This window comes from Pseudonaja textilis, chromosome 2 (assembly GCF_049901715.1).
Source record: "Pseudonaja textilis isolate UNSWEBS1 chromosome 2, rPseTex1.2, whole genome shotgun sequence".
Lineage (NCBI taxonomy): Eukaryota > Metazoa > Chordata > Lepidosauria > Squamata > Elapidae > Pseudonaja > Pseudonaja textilis.
Window position 1 is genome coordinate 13,317,919 of NC_141991.1, and position 16,430 is coordinate 13,334,348.

Genomic DNA, 16,430 nt, shown 5'->3' on the forward strand with positions numbered 1-16,430 from the left:
TATTAAAGATGTATAATAATAACTGTAATATCAAAAGGCAATATGCATTGATGATTAATGATAAACAAAGATAATATAGACTAAGATAAGTACAAATAGATGTTAAAGTATAAGACAATATTATATGTGGATGTTAATGTTTTTGAAAAAGTAACTGAGATTTGTACTGGTAGAAAATAATAAAAAATTATTGGACAAAAAATACAGAAATATTTTATGAGTTAACACACTTTTTAACTTATTTTCTTTGCTGATATTATTATATACAGTCTTGTTAATGTTATGTCTTGCTAATGTTATGTTTTTTCTAGATCTGTTTTAATGACTATTGCTGATTAGTCATTAATTAATAACTAACCAACAATAAACTATTTGTTTTAGATTTAAAGAAATCCAATTTAGTTATGATAAACAATAAACAAATTGATCAAAACTAAATTGGATTTCTTTAAAGCTAATATTTTGGAATTGATCTGATTCCAAATATAATGAAATTTTCTTAATTGCTCTTTCAGATCAATTTTCAATACTTTTCAGAGTCACTGCATGATAAAAGTCAATTGCCTTTTTATCACCGGCTTTTACCCCCAAAAGACATCCTCTACCCAGCAATTGTCCAACTGCTCCTCCATTTCAGATGGACCTTGATTGGTCTTTTTGCTTCAGACACAGAAAATGGAGATAATTTCATGAGGACATTGACTCCTTTGCTTGTCAAGAATGGAATCTGTGTGGTTCTGTCACAGCAATTCTCAACAACTGGAAAAACAGGACATATCAGGGATGGCCTCTCTAAATGGACACAAGTTAATGTCTTTCTTCACTACATAGAATTTGGTGCTGTTTTGGACAGAATTCTTCCTTTCCATTTAACATTTAGGCATTTGCCAGGACCCGTTGAAGGGAAAGTCTGGATCACCACACTCATTGATCTATTTCCACTGGAAAATGATATACATCTCAAATATATTAATAGTATCTGGACTGTTGCTTTAGAGGAAAAAAAACAGCCCCCAAAGGATGCCTTTAAACTCCATTTCTATGTGAAGCCACCCCTGGGGGATGAGTCGTTTCTTTGTTTTTTTTCAAAGCACATCTTTTCTGTCAAAGGCCGGAAAAGATGCATTGAGAAAGCACCACTGGACACCCAAAAGAAAAAGAACATGATTCAAATCTGGAACGACCACCATATTTACACTGCCATTAATGCTCTGGCCCATGCCTTGAATGCTGCGTATTCCTCCAGATCCAGGTGGAGAAAGAAGAAGGGGAAAGAAAGGTTGGAGGCTCCAAGACTGCAGTCGTGGGAGGTAAGGGGACCCGATAAGGATCCATTCTACATTTCCTTTGAAGAGGGGAACTCCATCTTTCTAGGTGTGCTTTTTGTTGTTCGTCATGAAGTTGTGTCCGACCGTGGAGTCCATTTAAGCTCACGCTGACTTCTTCAGTGACTCCATCCAGCCACCTCATTCTCTGCTGTCCTCTTCTTCTTTTGCCCTCAATCATTCCTAGCATTAGTCTCTTCTCGAGTGAGTCCAGTTGTGCTACAGAATGTCGAAAGGTTTGGTCAATCTAATCGCTTAGATCAGGGGTCTCCAAACTTGACAGCTTTAAGACTTGTGGACTTCAACTCCCAGAATTCCTCCTCCGGTCATGTTAGCTTGGGAATTCTGGGAGTTGAAATCCACAAGTCTTAAACTGGCCATGTTTAAAATCCCTTGGCTTAGACAATAATATTCACAAAAACAAGAACTATGCCTTACATGGTTTGATAATAAACACTGCTAATATTTTAAAGTTGTGCATTTTTAAATAAGTTCCTATACATATGGGTTTACAATTAGTATTATAGAATTTTACCTTCATATATTTGAAGGAATCTTCCAGTCAACCTTCAAGCTCAGCCTCTCATCTTTGCACAAATCTCAATCAAAGCTACTCTGACTGATGGCTACTCATTCTTTGGATTAAGACAATCAGTGAAGAGGAGACTCAACTTCTTTGGTTCTCTGGCTCACCGCTAAAACTCTCTTTTTTAAAGAAGCTTTTTCCCCCTTTGCATCGTCCTTTTACTGACCTCGGAAGGATGGAAGAGTGAGTCACCTTGAACTGGTGAGACCCAAATTGCTGGCAGCCAGTGATCAGCAGAAGTAGCCTGCAGTATTGCATTCTAACTTCTGCATCATCGTGGCTCCTAGATTGTATTAGTTGAAACAGGCGTTCCCAGAGTCCTGATTTTCTGCTCCAATGGACTAAGGTGGCTCTTCTTGATGTCTATCCTCAAGGTTAAAGGCAGCTCCTTTTATCAGAGTTTGGCAATTGCCCTAATTAAATCATCAGCCTAAAGCCAAGCTTCAAAAAAAACCCAAAAAGATTTATTAGGAGCAACATGCTGGCATTACTCTACATGAAGCCAACTTTGGCATATATAATTCACAGTCACCTGTGACCCTGTTTCCCCCATCCCACCCTTGGGTGTATGATAAATCAGATTCTCCAAGGAAGCGCATTCACAGACCAGGTGTCATAAATCACCTTCTCCAATGAAGGACTTTCGAGGCCAGAAGATCCGGTAGCCTAGCTGCAATCTTTTTAAAATAATGGTGGAATGTACTTCTGGTTTTATTGCCATACTGCTCCTTCAGATTTCCCACCATTCCCTTGTTTATGGCAACTTGAAAACAGGCATAGGAATGTTTTATGCGTTGACACCTTTGATCTCTTCATTGGCTATGTTACTGTTCCCTAAATCCTCATCCAGTGTTTGCGCAACATCTTTTCCAAGTGTGTTTCCTGCAAGGGGCACTTGGGGTTTCCCTTGAAACCATCATTTGCTTCCTGGGGTTCTTCTGGATGCATTTGCTTTCTTCCTAGGATAACATGCTGCTGATTCATGTTTGGTTTGCAACTACTACTATTTTGAGATCATTTTCACAACTATCGAATTTGGAATCCCTCATCCTTCTTGCCCCGTGTTTCATTTTTCTCCTTCTATATGGAAGACTTCATACTTGTCTTGCTCTTAAATTCCATTCAAGCTTTCTTTAGCCCATCTTGAGAAACCATTAAGATGTGTTTTGAATTTTATATCAGCTAACATCGGGTGGTCATTTCTTTTTGGGAAATTTAAATTTAACAGAAAATAGTTTGTCACAGAAGCAGCTGCCTGCAAAGGCTCCTGGATTGGGACTGAAAGGTGAAAGTGAAAATAGTATGTTCCATCCCATATTTGGGTAGACCAGGGTGCCCGGATAGACTGGTCTCACCAGAAAAACACTTAATTTCCCCTCCCTCCCCCCAGGTACAGCCGACAAAACGAGGGTGTCAACTCAAAAATATTTCTCTGGTCTTTTTGAGTTGTCAGAAGAAAGAGAGTGGGGGGAATAATGTATACCTTAAATATTTTCATAAATATTTGATAGGTGGCCGAAGCTTCTGGCACGCAAGATTATTACTGGAGAGCATGATTGATGATTCTTGGCTATGGGTGTGTCCTATTGGATAATGTACATACAGGGGTTGGGGAAGACCAAGCAGGGGTGGGATTCAACCAGTGTTACTACCAGTTTGGTGATGGTTTTGCATGTGTGTGTGTCCTTTGAAACATGTGCGTCTGATGCACACTACACGCATGTGTGAAAAAACCATCAGCAGTGCCGTGCGGAGAGCTGAAAAGCACTATGTGCCAACTCCCAAACAAGTAGGAGAAAGGAAACACTGTCTTTCTGGTGGTTACAAATATTTATAATATATCACCTATAAAAGTTTACATAATTCTTCCTGTTTCTCACACATTGGATTTCTAGGGACTTCCATCACAAAAACAATTCCAGGATGACCTAGTATTCCTGACATGAAATCTCAAGCCAAATTAAAATCCCCACTTCGGCTAAGAACGTAATATTTTTAACTTTGCAGAATAACAAGTTACAAAAACATGATATACTTATATAAGTGTTCAGATAACTTTCAAAAAGGTCAAATTAAGAAGAAAGATGAAGTTTCTTTGGTTGTATAATTTCTTAGGTATAATAGGAAAATACATATATTTTTTCCATATATAATATATCTAATACATGAATTGTCAGTATTATTGACAAATTTTGCTGAACTTTTCTTTTAAATTTTTGGTGGTAAACCTATTCTCCCAAACAGGACTATTTACAAATTAGACTACTCTAGTAGAAGAAAGAACAAAAAGGGATAAGTTGCCATGTTTACTGCTTTTAAAATTTCTGGATGTTTCCATTCTAGTTTCAACCCTTTCTGGAGAAGAATGAGTTTCTCAATCTTTCCATATACGAACTGTATTTGGACCAAAATGGAGATTTAGCAGCTAACCTGAAGATTGTGAGCTGGCTGTATTTCCCTAAGAAGTCTGTCATCAAAGAGAAAATGGTGACTTTTGAAAGAAAGAGAATTATTATCAACCAACTTCTTTTGTTATGGCTAAAGTTGTACAACAAGGTGGGAGAAACATTTATGTCTTTTTTCTCTTTTCCAAAGGATTGCGAGCCATTTCATTGGGCTAAGTTTTTTAAACCAAGGCTTATTGTTGAAATGGAGAAGCCACAAGAAAAATCGTAAAAGACCTTCAAGTGCTAGGAATGATAGCCTGAGGTTGTTTTCTGATTGTAAAAGAAGAAGGCAATTTTGTGGATTACTGCCTGAGTTCATGAAATTGAATTTAAACTAGATGAAGGCCCTTTTGGTTCCAGTGGGAAATAAGCCTTGTAATCAGGATTCATCTTGCTCTTGTTGGGTTGAGTGTTCCATGAAATGGCAATAAAGATATATTGAAGCAACTCAGACCTGGCCAGAGTTATCCCTGCCTCTTTTTCACCCAGTGAGAAAGAGCAATAAACCTTCTGCTCCTAGGAAGGAGGTCCAAAGCTGTGAGTTCCCATGGAGTTATAACGATTTTCTGCTATACCCTGACCGAGAAAATGGAAGCATTGAAACATGACTTTGATGCAGAGAATAGAATAGAATAGAATAGAATTATTTATTGGCCAAGTGTGATTGGACACACAAGGAATTTGTCTTGGTGCAAATGCTTTCATTGTACATAAAAGAAAAGATAGATTCATCAAGAGTCAAGAATCATAAGGTACAACACTTAATGATAGTCACAGTGTACAATAAGCAATCAAATCATATCAGGAAACAGTCAATATAGATCGTAAGGATACAAGCGACAAAGGTACAATCATACAATCACAAGTTGGAGGGGATGGGTGATAATGAGTGATGAGACGATTAATAGTAATAGTAGTGCAGACTTTGTAAATAATTGGACAGTGTTCAGGGAATTATTTGTTTAGCAGAGTGATGGTTTTTGGGAAAAAACTGTCCTTATGTCTACTTGTGTGTAGTGCTCCATAGCACCATTTTGAGGGTAGGAGTTGAAACAGTTTTTGTCTGGGATGTGAGGGGTCTCTAAATATTTTCACAGCCCTCTTTTTGACTCGTGAAGCATACAGGTCCTCGATTGAAGGCAGGTGGGTAGTAATTGTTTTTTCTGCAGTCCTAATTACTCTCTGAAGTCTGTATCTGTCTTCTTGGGTTGAAGAGAAAAGCCTTTCCTGATATCCGATATAATGAGGGACAATTTGAAAGGAATTTCTCCTTAGATTTGGCCTTTACTTCTACAAGAGAGCACCTTATCTGAAAACCCTTGAATGCAAATGTTCATCTTGGTTGTTAGCCTCCTCAAGTCTTTTTTGGGGGTGAATGAAGTCTCCAAATGTAACTAATAACAAACTTTGTATTAGTTTTATACTAATTATACAAATTTGTAATTCAGATATATTATTGTTCAACTAGCGTGGAACAAATTTGTTCTTCCATGCCAGTTGTTATCTTATTGAAATTATTCAGCACTTGTCTTGTATACCTAGTTAAGCCTTATAAATATGTCCTTCTGACAACTTGTATCTATCGCCCAGATGCTGCAGCAAAAGATTCCTGGCTCACTCTTTTTGAGGGACATGTTCTAATGACCTCACATCTTTGTCATATCACTACAGTTTTAGAAATTTAGCAGTCACTTTAAATCTTATTTCAAGAACATGTCAGCATGTCAGGCTGGTTAGTGATAATGGTTTTTTTTTTTAAAATTCCCTGTTTTTCTGCTTAGTCTCTTCCTCAGTCCAAATGTGTGGAAAAATGTCAACCAGGATCTGTCAAGCAAGCTCGAGAAGGAGAGCCAGTTTGCTGCTATGACTGCATTCCTTGTCCAGAGGGAACCATCTCCATTCAAGAAGGTGCTCCGGCTGAAGATAATGGAAGGGCTTGTAGAAGTGGATTCATCCAGAGTGTTTATATGGAACTGCAAATTAAAAAAACAGTCTGAAGCTTAGCTGCTTAGCTGCTTTCTTGTTAATTTTCATACTGCACAATTTATGATCTAAAGGAAAGAATAGTAAAAAAAAAAATCTTAAAGGAGAAGCTGGATAGAGACAGAAGTGTGAAATATTGAGCAAACTTTATTACACCCAGACTCAATATCTCTTCTGCTTTTTATTTTTGAATGTGATCTTCCACGTCTTTATTTCTAGGAACATTCTTGGAAACTCAAGGCGCTATTTTAGGTCCACCTAAAATAATAATAAAAGGCTAATTTTGATGCATTCTCCATGGGCTTCCCCTTGAGGCTTACTTGGAAGGTGTTGCTGCTCCACAATGAAGTGGACAGTTATGACTGCACTTCATTTGACACATTTTACCATTGCTGCCAGCAGCCATTTCTGCTTACTTGCAGGACTAGTCTTCTCTTTAAGTTAACTAGGTTTTATAAAATAAAACATCTTTGGGATCCAGTATATTAACAAGTGTAGAACCCAGGATGTTTCCCTAGAAAAGTTAACTATTTCATTTTCTCACTTCTAATAATGTAGCTTCCTATCAAATATCTGCACGTTTCAGAGGAAATTATTCATTTTTTGGAACTTCCCCCAATTTGATACACCTTAGCAATATAGATATAGCTGATCGATGATAGATGATCAATAGATAGATAGATAAATAGATGGATGGATAGATGGATAGATGGATGGATGGATAGATGAATGATGATGACAGATAGATGACAGATAGATAAATAGCTCAATAGCTAGGCAGCTGATAGATAGATAGATAGACAGACAGATGATGGATGGATGATGATAGATGTATGATGATAGCTAGATAGCTAATGGATGGATGATAATAGATGGATGGATGGATGATGATGGATAGATAGATGATAGATGATAGACAATATAGATAGATAGATAGATAGATAGAAAAATAGATCAATAGACAGACAGACAGATAATGATGATATAGATAGCTAATGGATGGGTGAAAGATATATATATAGATAAATGGATGATGATAGATGATGGTAGCTAGCTAAATAGCTATCTATCTATCTATCTATCTATCTAGCTAGATCTGTGTGTCTGAGAGAGAGAGATGACAAACAAACATAGAGATAGAAAATTATATTCTTCAGAACTTTTTGGGTTCAATTCTAAACAAATGCTTTTTAAAAAATACTTATGGTATCAACTGTTGTGGCAAGAAAGTATTTCTTGAAATGTAAAAGGACAGAAGGTTAAAGAAATGTTGCTTTGTTGTTTTCTCAGATATGGATCAATGCATGAACTGTCCGGAAGATAAATATCCAAATGAAGACCGAGTTCAATGTATTCCCAAAGCTGTATCCTTCCTATTGTATGAAGAATATCTGGGCATCATCCTGGTCTCCTTTGCCCTATTCTTGTTCCTGACTTCAGGTTTTGTCTTAGTGATATTCTTTCAATACCTAGAAACTCCCATTGTCAAAGCTAACAATCGTGACCTCTCTTTTATCCTCCTGGTCTCCCTCTTGCTTTGCTTCTTGTCTCCTTTTCTCTTCATTGGTCAACCAAGGAAAGTCACCTGTCTTTTCCAGCAGATGGTTTTCAGCATCACTTTCTCAGTTGCCATTTCCTCTCTCTTGGCCAAGACAATCACAGTGGCGCTGGCTTTCCTGGCCACAAAACCAGGAAACCGAGTGAAGAGATGGTTGGGGAAGAGCTTAGCCAATTCCATCATCCTTTCTTGTTCTGCTGTCCAAATTATCCTCTGCTCCATCTGGCTTGGAGCTTCTCCCCCATTCCCTGACTTGGACTTTCACTCTCAACCTGGAGAGATCATCCTGCAATGCAATGAAGGCTCCATTGTCATGTTCTACATCACCCTCAGCTACCTGGGCTTCCTGGCCACCATCTGTTTCATAGTGGCTTTCCTGGCCAGGAACCTGCCTGGGGCTTTTAATGAAGCCAAGCTTATAACCTTCAGTATGCTGGTCTTCTGCAGTGTCTGGGTGACTTTTGTGCCCACCTACCTAAGCACCAAAGGGAAATACATGGTAGCTGTGCAGATCTTCTCCATCTTGGCCTCCAGTGCTGGGCTGCTCGGCTGCATCTTCATCCCTAAATGCTACATAATCATTCTGAGGCCAGACTTGAATATGAAGGAGCAGCTGACAACCAGAAGAAAAGAAGTAATGTGAGACAGGCGGATTTTAAGTCTCAGCATTTTCCAACAAGCCACACTGAAAATACTCCCAGCTGCTCTCCATACCTAAGCAGACCAACAATTTTGGTTGAAGTGATTAAAAGGCTGATGCAAGATTCTGTTCCACATCCTTATCTCGTAGAATTCCTAGATGTTCACTCAGCTCTTTTCAATTCTTAAGATGGTATATCTGTCCTGGGCCTTTAGCCTACCTGATATCAGGTTTTTGAAACATGATATTTGTGAAATGAGAATCTTGTGCTGATGTCAAAAGATATGTTGGTGGTGCCCTAAAATTTCCATTATTTTAGTTGTATCATAGTTCATCTGTAGTTGGTGTACTTTGCAATATTAGACTCAAGATCACATTAGGAGTAGTATAATCTGGATTCAACAACTAGTCAACTAAGTTATTATAAATAAGTTAAAGAAGAAAGCAGCTAACAGAGCATGATAAGATTTTTATACAAGAATTTCTACAGAATGGGATGATTGAATGTCCCATTAATGTCAGGGAGAAGTGAAATTGGCCCTAAATGCTCAAGCACAAGCTGTGGTAATTCATGCATCATCATATTCTGCTTTTGGACAGTCCAAAGAATCCAAACAAAAGAGCCCAAAGATTGTCATTGGGAAAGGAAGATAGGCCCTGGTCTTATCTCTGAGACTTATTCTTCCTCCTTCACTGTATTATCACTTTCTATCTTTCTAGCATCCAAGAGGTTCTCAGCCTTCCTCAAACCCTTCTTGGAGCTATCAAAAAATCTCCATTTGGAAGTTCTGGTTTGTAGCGCTTCGGCGGCAGGCAGGAATCTGCAATTGTGTGCGGTTTCTGCCTGCGCTCGCCACTGGAGTGCCCTGAGCCAGCCGGCTTCGGGGCTAAGCCACCCCATAGAAGTGGTTAAGACAGGGGAGACCTGGCAGGGTTGAGGGGTATCGCACCTCTCCTCCTCAGCTGGCTAAAGTCCCTTTTCTGAAGGTGGTAAGAGCAGCGGTCAGAAATGGCCGCCTCAAAGAAGCACTCAGCCAGAAAAGAAAGTGCAGGAGGAAGTTAAGAAGTGAAAGCTTTGGCTGACCGGGATAAGAAGCAACAATTTAAATTTAAATTTAAATGGAATTTAAATTTTTAAAAAAGATACATAGTTCCCAAGGAAGATTCGGAAGCGGCGAATGAAAGTTAAAAGGGAAAGGTGTTTTTTTCACCCTCCTTCCTAATGTTGACAGCAAACAGAATTGAATGAGAAATCCCAAAAACCCGCTTTGGCATCAATAGGTAATTAAACTGGATAATTAAATGTCAAGGGGATAGTAAGGATATCTGAATAAAAACTTTTTTTTTCTTGCTGTAGGTGGGAAGGGAGAGGAAAAGAATAAGAGTAGGATTTGGAAGGAGGAGACATCCTAGAATTTAAACGAATCTGTTTAAATCCTAACAAGACTTCTAAAAGATACATTCTAACTGGAATTTTGTAACTAAACAGTAACCCCAGGAAGAGAAAGTGAAAAAAGAAGAAAGTGTCAAAAGAAACAGCTTGTGTGTATCTGGATTGCTTGGTGTCTTTGGGACTTTTGGAAATTATATTTGAATGACTAAAAACACTTGGGTGGTTGTTTGAAAATTTTTTTTATTTTTTTTTACACTGGCATCTCTTGTGGATGAACTGAAAATGGAATTTAAAAAATACAAAGAAGAAGAACAAGATGGGAAGGACTCTCTTGGCTCTCTTTTTCAATTCTTAGAAATGGCGATCTGTACCTATGAGAAATTAAAAGAAAGAACTGCACAACAAGAGGATTGGGACAAAGAAGAAGCCATCTTTAACGAACAAGTAACTATCTGGGGAAGAAAGGGAATGGGGGCAAAGAGAATGGAGAATTTAAGACCTAAAAAACCAATCAAAAAAGGGAAAAATAAGGTGAAAAGTGGATATAATGTTAGAAAGCAACAGAAAGGGGGAATACAGAAGAGGGAAATGGAGGTGGTGAGACAAGGGGGTAAAAAGGGCAGAGAGAAGAAGCAAGGGAGGAAGGAAGGGAAGGGAAACTTCAAAGGTGTGGAGCAAGACATAAAGAAATAGGACTTGTTTAGAGATAATGGGTAAAAACTTAACTGAAAAAATGATTCTGCAAAGGTGCATAAGATTGTATTGTTATATTTGTATTAGAAATAATGTTAGAAAATTGGAAACAACATGTGATTAAAAATGGGATAAAATATTTACTGTAATTCAGTGAAATTTTTGTGAACAAAAGAAAGGAAATGAAATAAATGAGAGAATTGAATTAAGAAGGAATGGGAACATTTTAATGACACAATGTTTTAAAATACAAGTGAAGTGGGGGGGAAATAATTATGGAAAGTTTATAAGTGTTCCTATAGAAGTATGATACTTATTTGAAAAGTAATGTGTAAAATGTTATATACAAAATTTATATTTATATTTATATATTTTCAGGTTTTTGTGTGTATTTGTATGTGGATCTTTGGTTATACGGGTTTTCTCCCACATAAAATTGGAAGTATCTAGGCGATGTTTCGATGAAGTCTCATTTGTCATCTTCAGGCTTATGTCTTTGGCTTTGTGCTTCTCGGAGTAATGTGAGCTTGCAGCTGCTTCTTCCTTTTAACTGCTAGTGGGGGTGTGACTTGATTGGGTGGGGGCTTGGCTGTGTTCTGATTGGTAGTGGGGTTGGCTGCGTTCTGATTGGCTGGGGGTGTGTTCTGTTCAGGTGGGGGCTTGGTTGTGCTCAGGTTAATTTTAGTTGCTGAGGGATTTGAGCTGGTGAGCTGTGATCCTGTTGTTTGGCTCACGTTCATGGTCATGCCACATCTTTATGGTGGGTGTCAGTTTGCTTCATGTATGGGTCGGAGGGGTTTGAAGTGGGTAGTGATGCAGCTGCGGTAGGGCTTCTGGTCCGTGGTCGTGTCTCATCTTCTGTGTGCATGTGAGTCTGCTTTCTACGTGGAAGTGTGGTGGTAGCATCTTGTGTGGCCCTTGTACTTGTGGGTCTGGTGTCATTCTTCATGTTAGGTACTCATTTGTTAATGAGGGCGGGTTTCCAAATGGCTAATAGGCAGGAGGTATCATCTCATTTATTCATGCTATGTGGGTGTTTTTCTATCTCTATGGCTTCTCTGATTATTCTGTTGTTGAAGTGTTCGGTTTTGGCAATAGTTCTGGTATTTTTAAAGTCAATCTCATGTCCTGTGGCTTTGAGGTTTTGGACCAGGGAAGAGATGGGTTATTCTTTTTTGATTGAGTTCTTGTGTTCTTCAATGTGTGCACTTATTTTTCTGTTAGTTTGTCTGATGTATGTGGTGGGATAGGCTGTGCAAGGGATTTCATATACTCCTTGGTTTTCTAACTCGATTTTGTCTTTAGAGTTTCTTAGGATGGTGGATATTTTTCTGTTTGTGCAGAATGCTGTTTTAATGTTGTGTTTTTGGAAGATCTTGCTGATTTTGTCTGTAGTGCTTTTTATATATGGGAGGAGGGCTTTGCCATTCTCTTGTTCTCTGTCTTGGATTTTGGTTGGGGTTTGTTTTTGGATTAGGTGGGTAATCTTCTTTCTTTGGAATTCATTGGCTGTTAGTACATTAGTGAGAGTGTGTAGTTCGGTTTTTAGATGTTGTTCGTTGGCTAAGCATTTTGTTCTGGAGATGAGTGTCTCAGCTACGGAATTGATCTGTGCTGGGTGGTGGTGTGAGAGTGCGTGTAGATAGCGGTTTGTATGTGTTTTCTTCTGGTAGATGGTGTGTCCTAGGGAGCCATTGGATTTTTTGTATACTAAGACATCTAGGAAGGGAAGTTGATTGCTAGCTTCTGTTTCCATGGTGAATTGTATTTTGGGGTGTAGGCTGTTGAGGTGTGTGAGGAAGTTGTTCAGCTTTTCTTTCCCATGTGACCAGATTATGAAGGTGTCATCTACGTATCTGAGCCAGAGTTTGGGTTTGTGATCATATTTTTCTAGAGCTTGTGTTTCAAAGTGTTCCATGTAGAGTTTTGCAATGACAGGTGAGAGGGGGGATCCCATGGGTGCTCCTTCTATTTGTTTGTATTTTTGTCCATTGTAGGTGAAGTATGTATTGGATAGGCAGTGGTTGGTCAGATCTAGCATGTGCTTGGAGGGGGGTGTTGTATTTGTTTTGGGTGGCTGTCAAGGCTTCTTTTATTGGCACTTGGGTGAAGAGGGATATGACATCGAAGCTCACTAGTAGGTCGCTGGGTTGCAAGTTTTGTTTCTTTAAACAACCACCCGGTTAATTTTAATCATCTAGATGCAAAAACCAAAAATCACCAAATAATCCAAATAATCCAAGGCTGTTTCTACTTGCATCTTTTTTCCACTTTCTCTTCCTGGGGTTCTATTATTTTGTTACCAAATTTCAATTAAAATGTATCTTTGAGGAAATTTGTTAAAATTTCACTGTAAGTTCCTTTTAATTACAGTTTCATTCCTTAATTCCAGGCAGTCTCCTCCATTTCTCCAGATCCTGCCCTTTTATTCTTTTTTTTCTCCTTCCCGCTTTAAAAACTTTTAAATGTCCAGAAATCTTTATTATCCCTTTGACTTTTCTTTTCCGCTTAGATGCCTATTAATGTCAAAGTGGATTTTTTTTCAATTTCTTGCTTAAGTCTCTTAGCAATCAGTATAAGGAAGGGAAGAAAAAAAAACTAATCCTTTCCCTTCTCTCTCTCCTTTGCAGCTTCAAAGTCTTCTTTGCGAACAATGTTGTTAAGTTTAAATTCCAGGGTACCTTATTTGTTGCTTTTGCTATTTGACCCCGTCAACCCAAATTTTCTCTTCTTATCTTCCTCCTGCACATTCTTTTCCGGTTGAGTTCTTCTTTGTGGTGGCCATTTCTGACCACCGGTATAACTGCCTTTGGGAAAGAGAGTAATGGCCAGCTGGGGAGGAGAGATGCGGCTCTCCTCCACCCTGCAGGCAGTCTCCCCCCTCTTCACCACTTCTACAGGGTGGCTTAGCCCCAAAACCAGCCGGCTCGGGGTGCTCCAGCAGTGAGCATGGATCAAAGTCTCGGAGAGATGAGGTTTTGGTCTGTTGACAAAGAAGCTCAAACTGGAAGTCTTTCATAGATGTTCTGTATATCTGCATATATATATTTATATTTTACTGTTGTTTTGCACTTCTGGTTGGATGCTAACTGCATTTCGTTACCTGTATCCATGGCAATGACAATAAAGTTGAATCTAATCTAATCCAATCTATTTCAGACAAATGATTATCCAATCTCTTCTTTAAAACTTCCAGTGTTGGAGTTTTCACAGCTTCTGGAGGCAAGTTGTTCCACCAATTCCAACACTGTCAAACTATTTACTAAGTCTGCATTACTATTACTATTAATCTTCTCATCTTTCCTATCACCAATCTCCCCACACTTGTGACTGTATGACTGTAACTTTGTGGCTTGTATCTTTATGATTTATATTTCCTAGTATGGTTTGATTGCTTATTTGTACCCAAGACTATCATTAATTGCTGTACCTTATGATTCTTGATGAATGTACCTTTTCTTTTGATGTACACTGAGAACTTATGCATAAAAGACAAATTCCTTGTGTGTCCAATCACATTTGGCCAATAAAGAATTCATTCATTCAATCAATTAATTGTTCTAACTTTCAGGAAATTTCTCCTTAGTTCTATGTTGCTTCTCTCCTTGATTAGTTTCTATCCATTGCTTCTTGTCCTGCCCACAGGAGCTTTGGAGAATAGCTTGACTCCCTCTTCTTTGTGGCAACCCCTCAGATATTGGAACACTGCTATCATCTCACCCTTAGTACTTCTTTTAATTAAACTAGACATACCCAATTCCAGCAATCATTCTTTATATGTATTAGCCTCCAGTCTGCTAATCATCTTTGTTGCTCTTCTCTGCACTCTTTCTAGAGTCTCAACATCTTTTTTACATCATGGCAACCAAAACTGAATGCAGTATTCCATGTGTGGTCTTACCAAGGCATTATAAAGCGGTACTAACACTTCACATGATCTTGTTTCTATCCCTCTGCTAATGCAGCCTAGAACTGTGTTGGCTTTTTTTTTTGCCAGCTGCAGCATACTACTGGCTCATATTTAAATGATCCGTCTCACATTGAATGAGGTAAAGTGCTCCTTGCACAATAAATTTTCCCTTGTTTTTTTTGCCTAAGGACAGGACCTTACTTGTCTCACCTCTGAACTGCATCTTGCTGGATAGGACCCAATGCTAAAATTTGTCAAAACCCTTCTGAATCTCGAGTCCATCTTCCAAAATATTAGCAATTCCCCCCAGCTTGGTGTCACCTGCAAATTTTGCTTATTGCCCCCTCTATCCACTCATCTAGATCATTTATGACAATGTTAAAGAGCACCAGATCCAAGACCAAATCTTGAAATACCCAAATGCATACTTCCCTCCATGTAGATGTGGTTCCATTGAAGACTACCTACTGAGTGGTCAGGAATTATGTACTGATTTTGTCATGTTACTGTCTATCCCACATTGTTCTATCTTACCATGAAGGTTGTGGTCTTTTTTATCATCCTTATCTCCTTAATTCCAGATTTTATCCCCTTAATTCCAGGATGCTTCTCTCTTTATTGTGACCAGAATTTATGAATATTCATAAATAATACCATAATACATCTCAGGTTGCTTCTTGCCATTCTGTTATCAGGGAAGAAAAATGGTCTTGCTTATAAGAAACATTCAAAGATTCCATTCAGAGGATCCTAAGAAGTGCAATCTAAGTTTGCCTAGAAAGGTTAACTGATTCATCATTTACCAACAAATTAATAGGTTGCCAAGAAGGTTCTGTTCAGGAAATAATTTGTGTCCTAGGACCTCTTCCAATTTCGTAGACTATTAAAAATATAACTATTTCCTTAAAAAAAAAATCATTTTGCAGAGATGTTAAGAAATTTTGAAAAATGCTCCTGGTATCAGTTGTTGTCCCAAGAAAATATTTCTTAAAAGGTGAAAGGATAGATAATAAAAGATATTGCATTTTGGTTTTCTCAGATACTGAAAAATGTACCAAGTGCCCAGATGATCAATATCCAGCTGAGAACTGAGTCCAATGTATCTGCAAAAGAATAATCTTTTGTGGATCATAACCTATCTGGGCAGCATCCTGGTCTCTTTTGCTCTATTCTTGTTCCTAACCACAGGATTTGTTTTAATCCTATTCGTTAAATACCAAGAAACTCCTGTTGTCAAAGCCAACAACCGGGACCTCTCTTACATCCTTCTGGTCTCCCTCTTGCTTTGCTTCTTCTGTCCTTTACTCTTTATTGGTCAACCAAGGAAAGCCACATGCCTTCTCTGATAAATGCTGTTCAGCATCACCTTCTCAGTTGCTGTTTCTTCTTTCTTGGCCAAAACCATCACAGTGGTTCTGGCTTTCATGGCCACAAAACCAGGCAACTGAGTAAAGAGATGGTTAGGGAAGAGCTTGGCCAACTCCATCATCCTTTCTTGTTCTGCTGTCCAAACTATTATCTGCTTCATCTGGCTGGGACTTTCTCTCCTATTCCCCGACTTTGACTTCCACTCTCAGGAGTTATCATTCTGCAATGCAATGAAGGGTCCATTGTACTGTTCTACATCACTCTCAGTTACATGGGCTTCCTGGCTGCCATCTACTTCATGGTGGTTTTCCTGGCCAGGAATCTGCCTGGGGCCTTCAATGAAGCCAAGCTGATCACCTTCAGCATGCTGGTCTTCTGCAGTGTCTGGGTGAGTTTTGTACTCACTTACCTGAGCACCAAAGGGAAATTTATGGTGGCTGTGCAGGTCTTCTCCAACTTGGCCTCCAGTTCTGGGCTGCTAGGCTGCATTTTCATCCCCAAGTGCTATATTATCATTCTGAAACCAG

At 38.7% G+C, this 16,430-nt stretch overlaps 1 protein-coding gene across 2 annotated transcripts; it reads left to right on the forward strand.

Moving 5' to 3' along the window:
- The first annotated feature begins 517 nt into the window (after positions 1–517).
- On the forward strand, positions 518–8,542 carry LOC113452554 (vomeronasal type-2 receptor 26-like). Of its 2 annotated transcripts, XM_087928507.1 has the most exons (4): positions 518–1,310; positions 4,255–4,467; positions 6,140–6,266; positions 7,632–8,542. In XM_087928507.1, exons 1-4 carry the CDS (start codon positions 690–692, stop codon positions 8,540–8,542), a joined length of 1,872 nt encoding a protein of 623 aa, XP_087784633.1. In that variant the 5' UTR covers positions 518–689. The 2 variants fall into 2 exon arrangements, with proteins under 2 accessions (XP_087784633.1, XP_026579803.2); XM_026724018.2 differs by lacking the exon at positions 4,255–4,467.
- Positions 8,543–16,430: the final 7,888 nt, after the last annotated feature.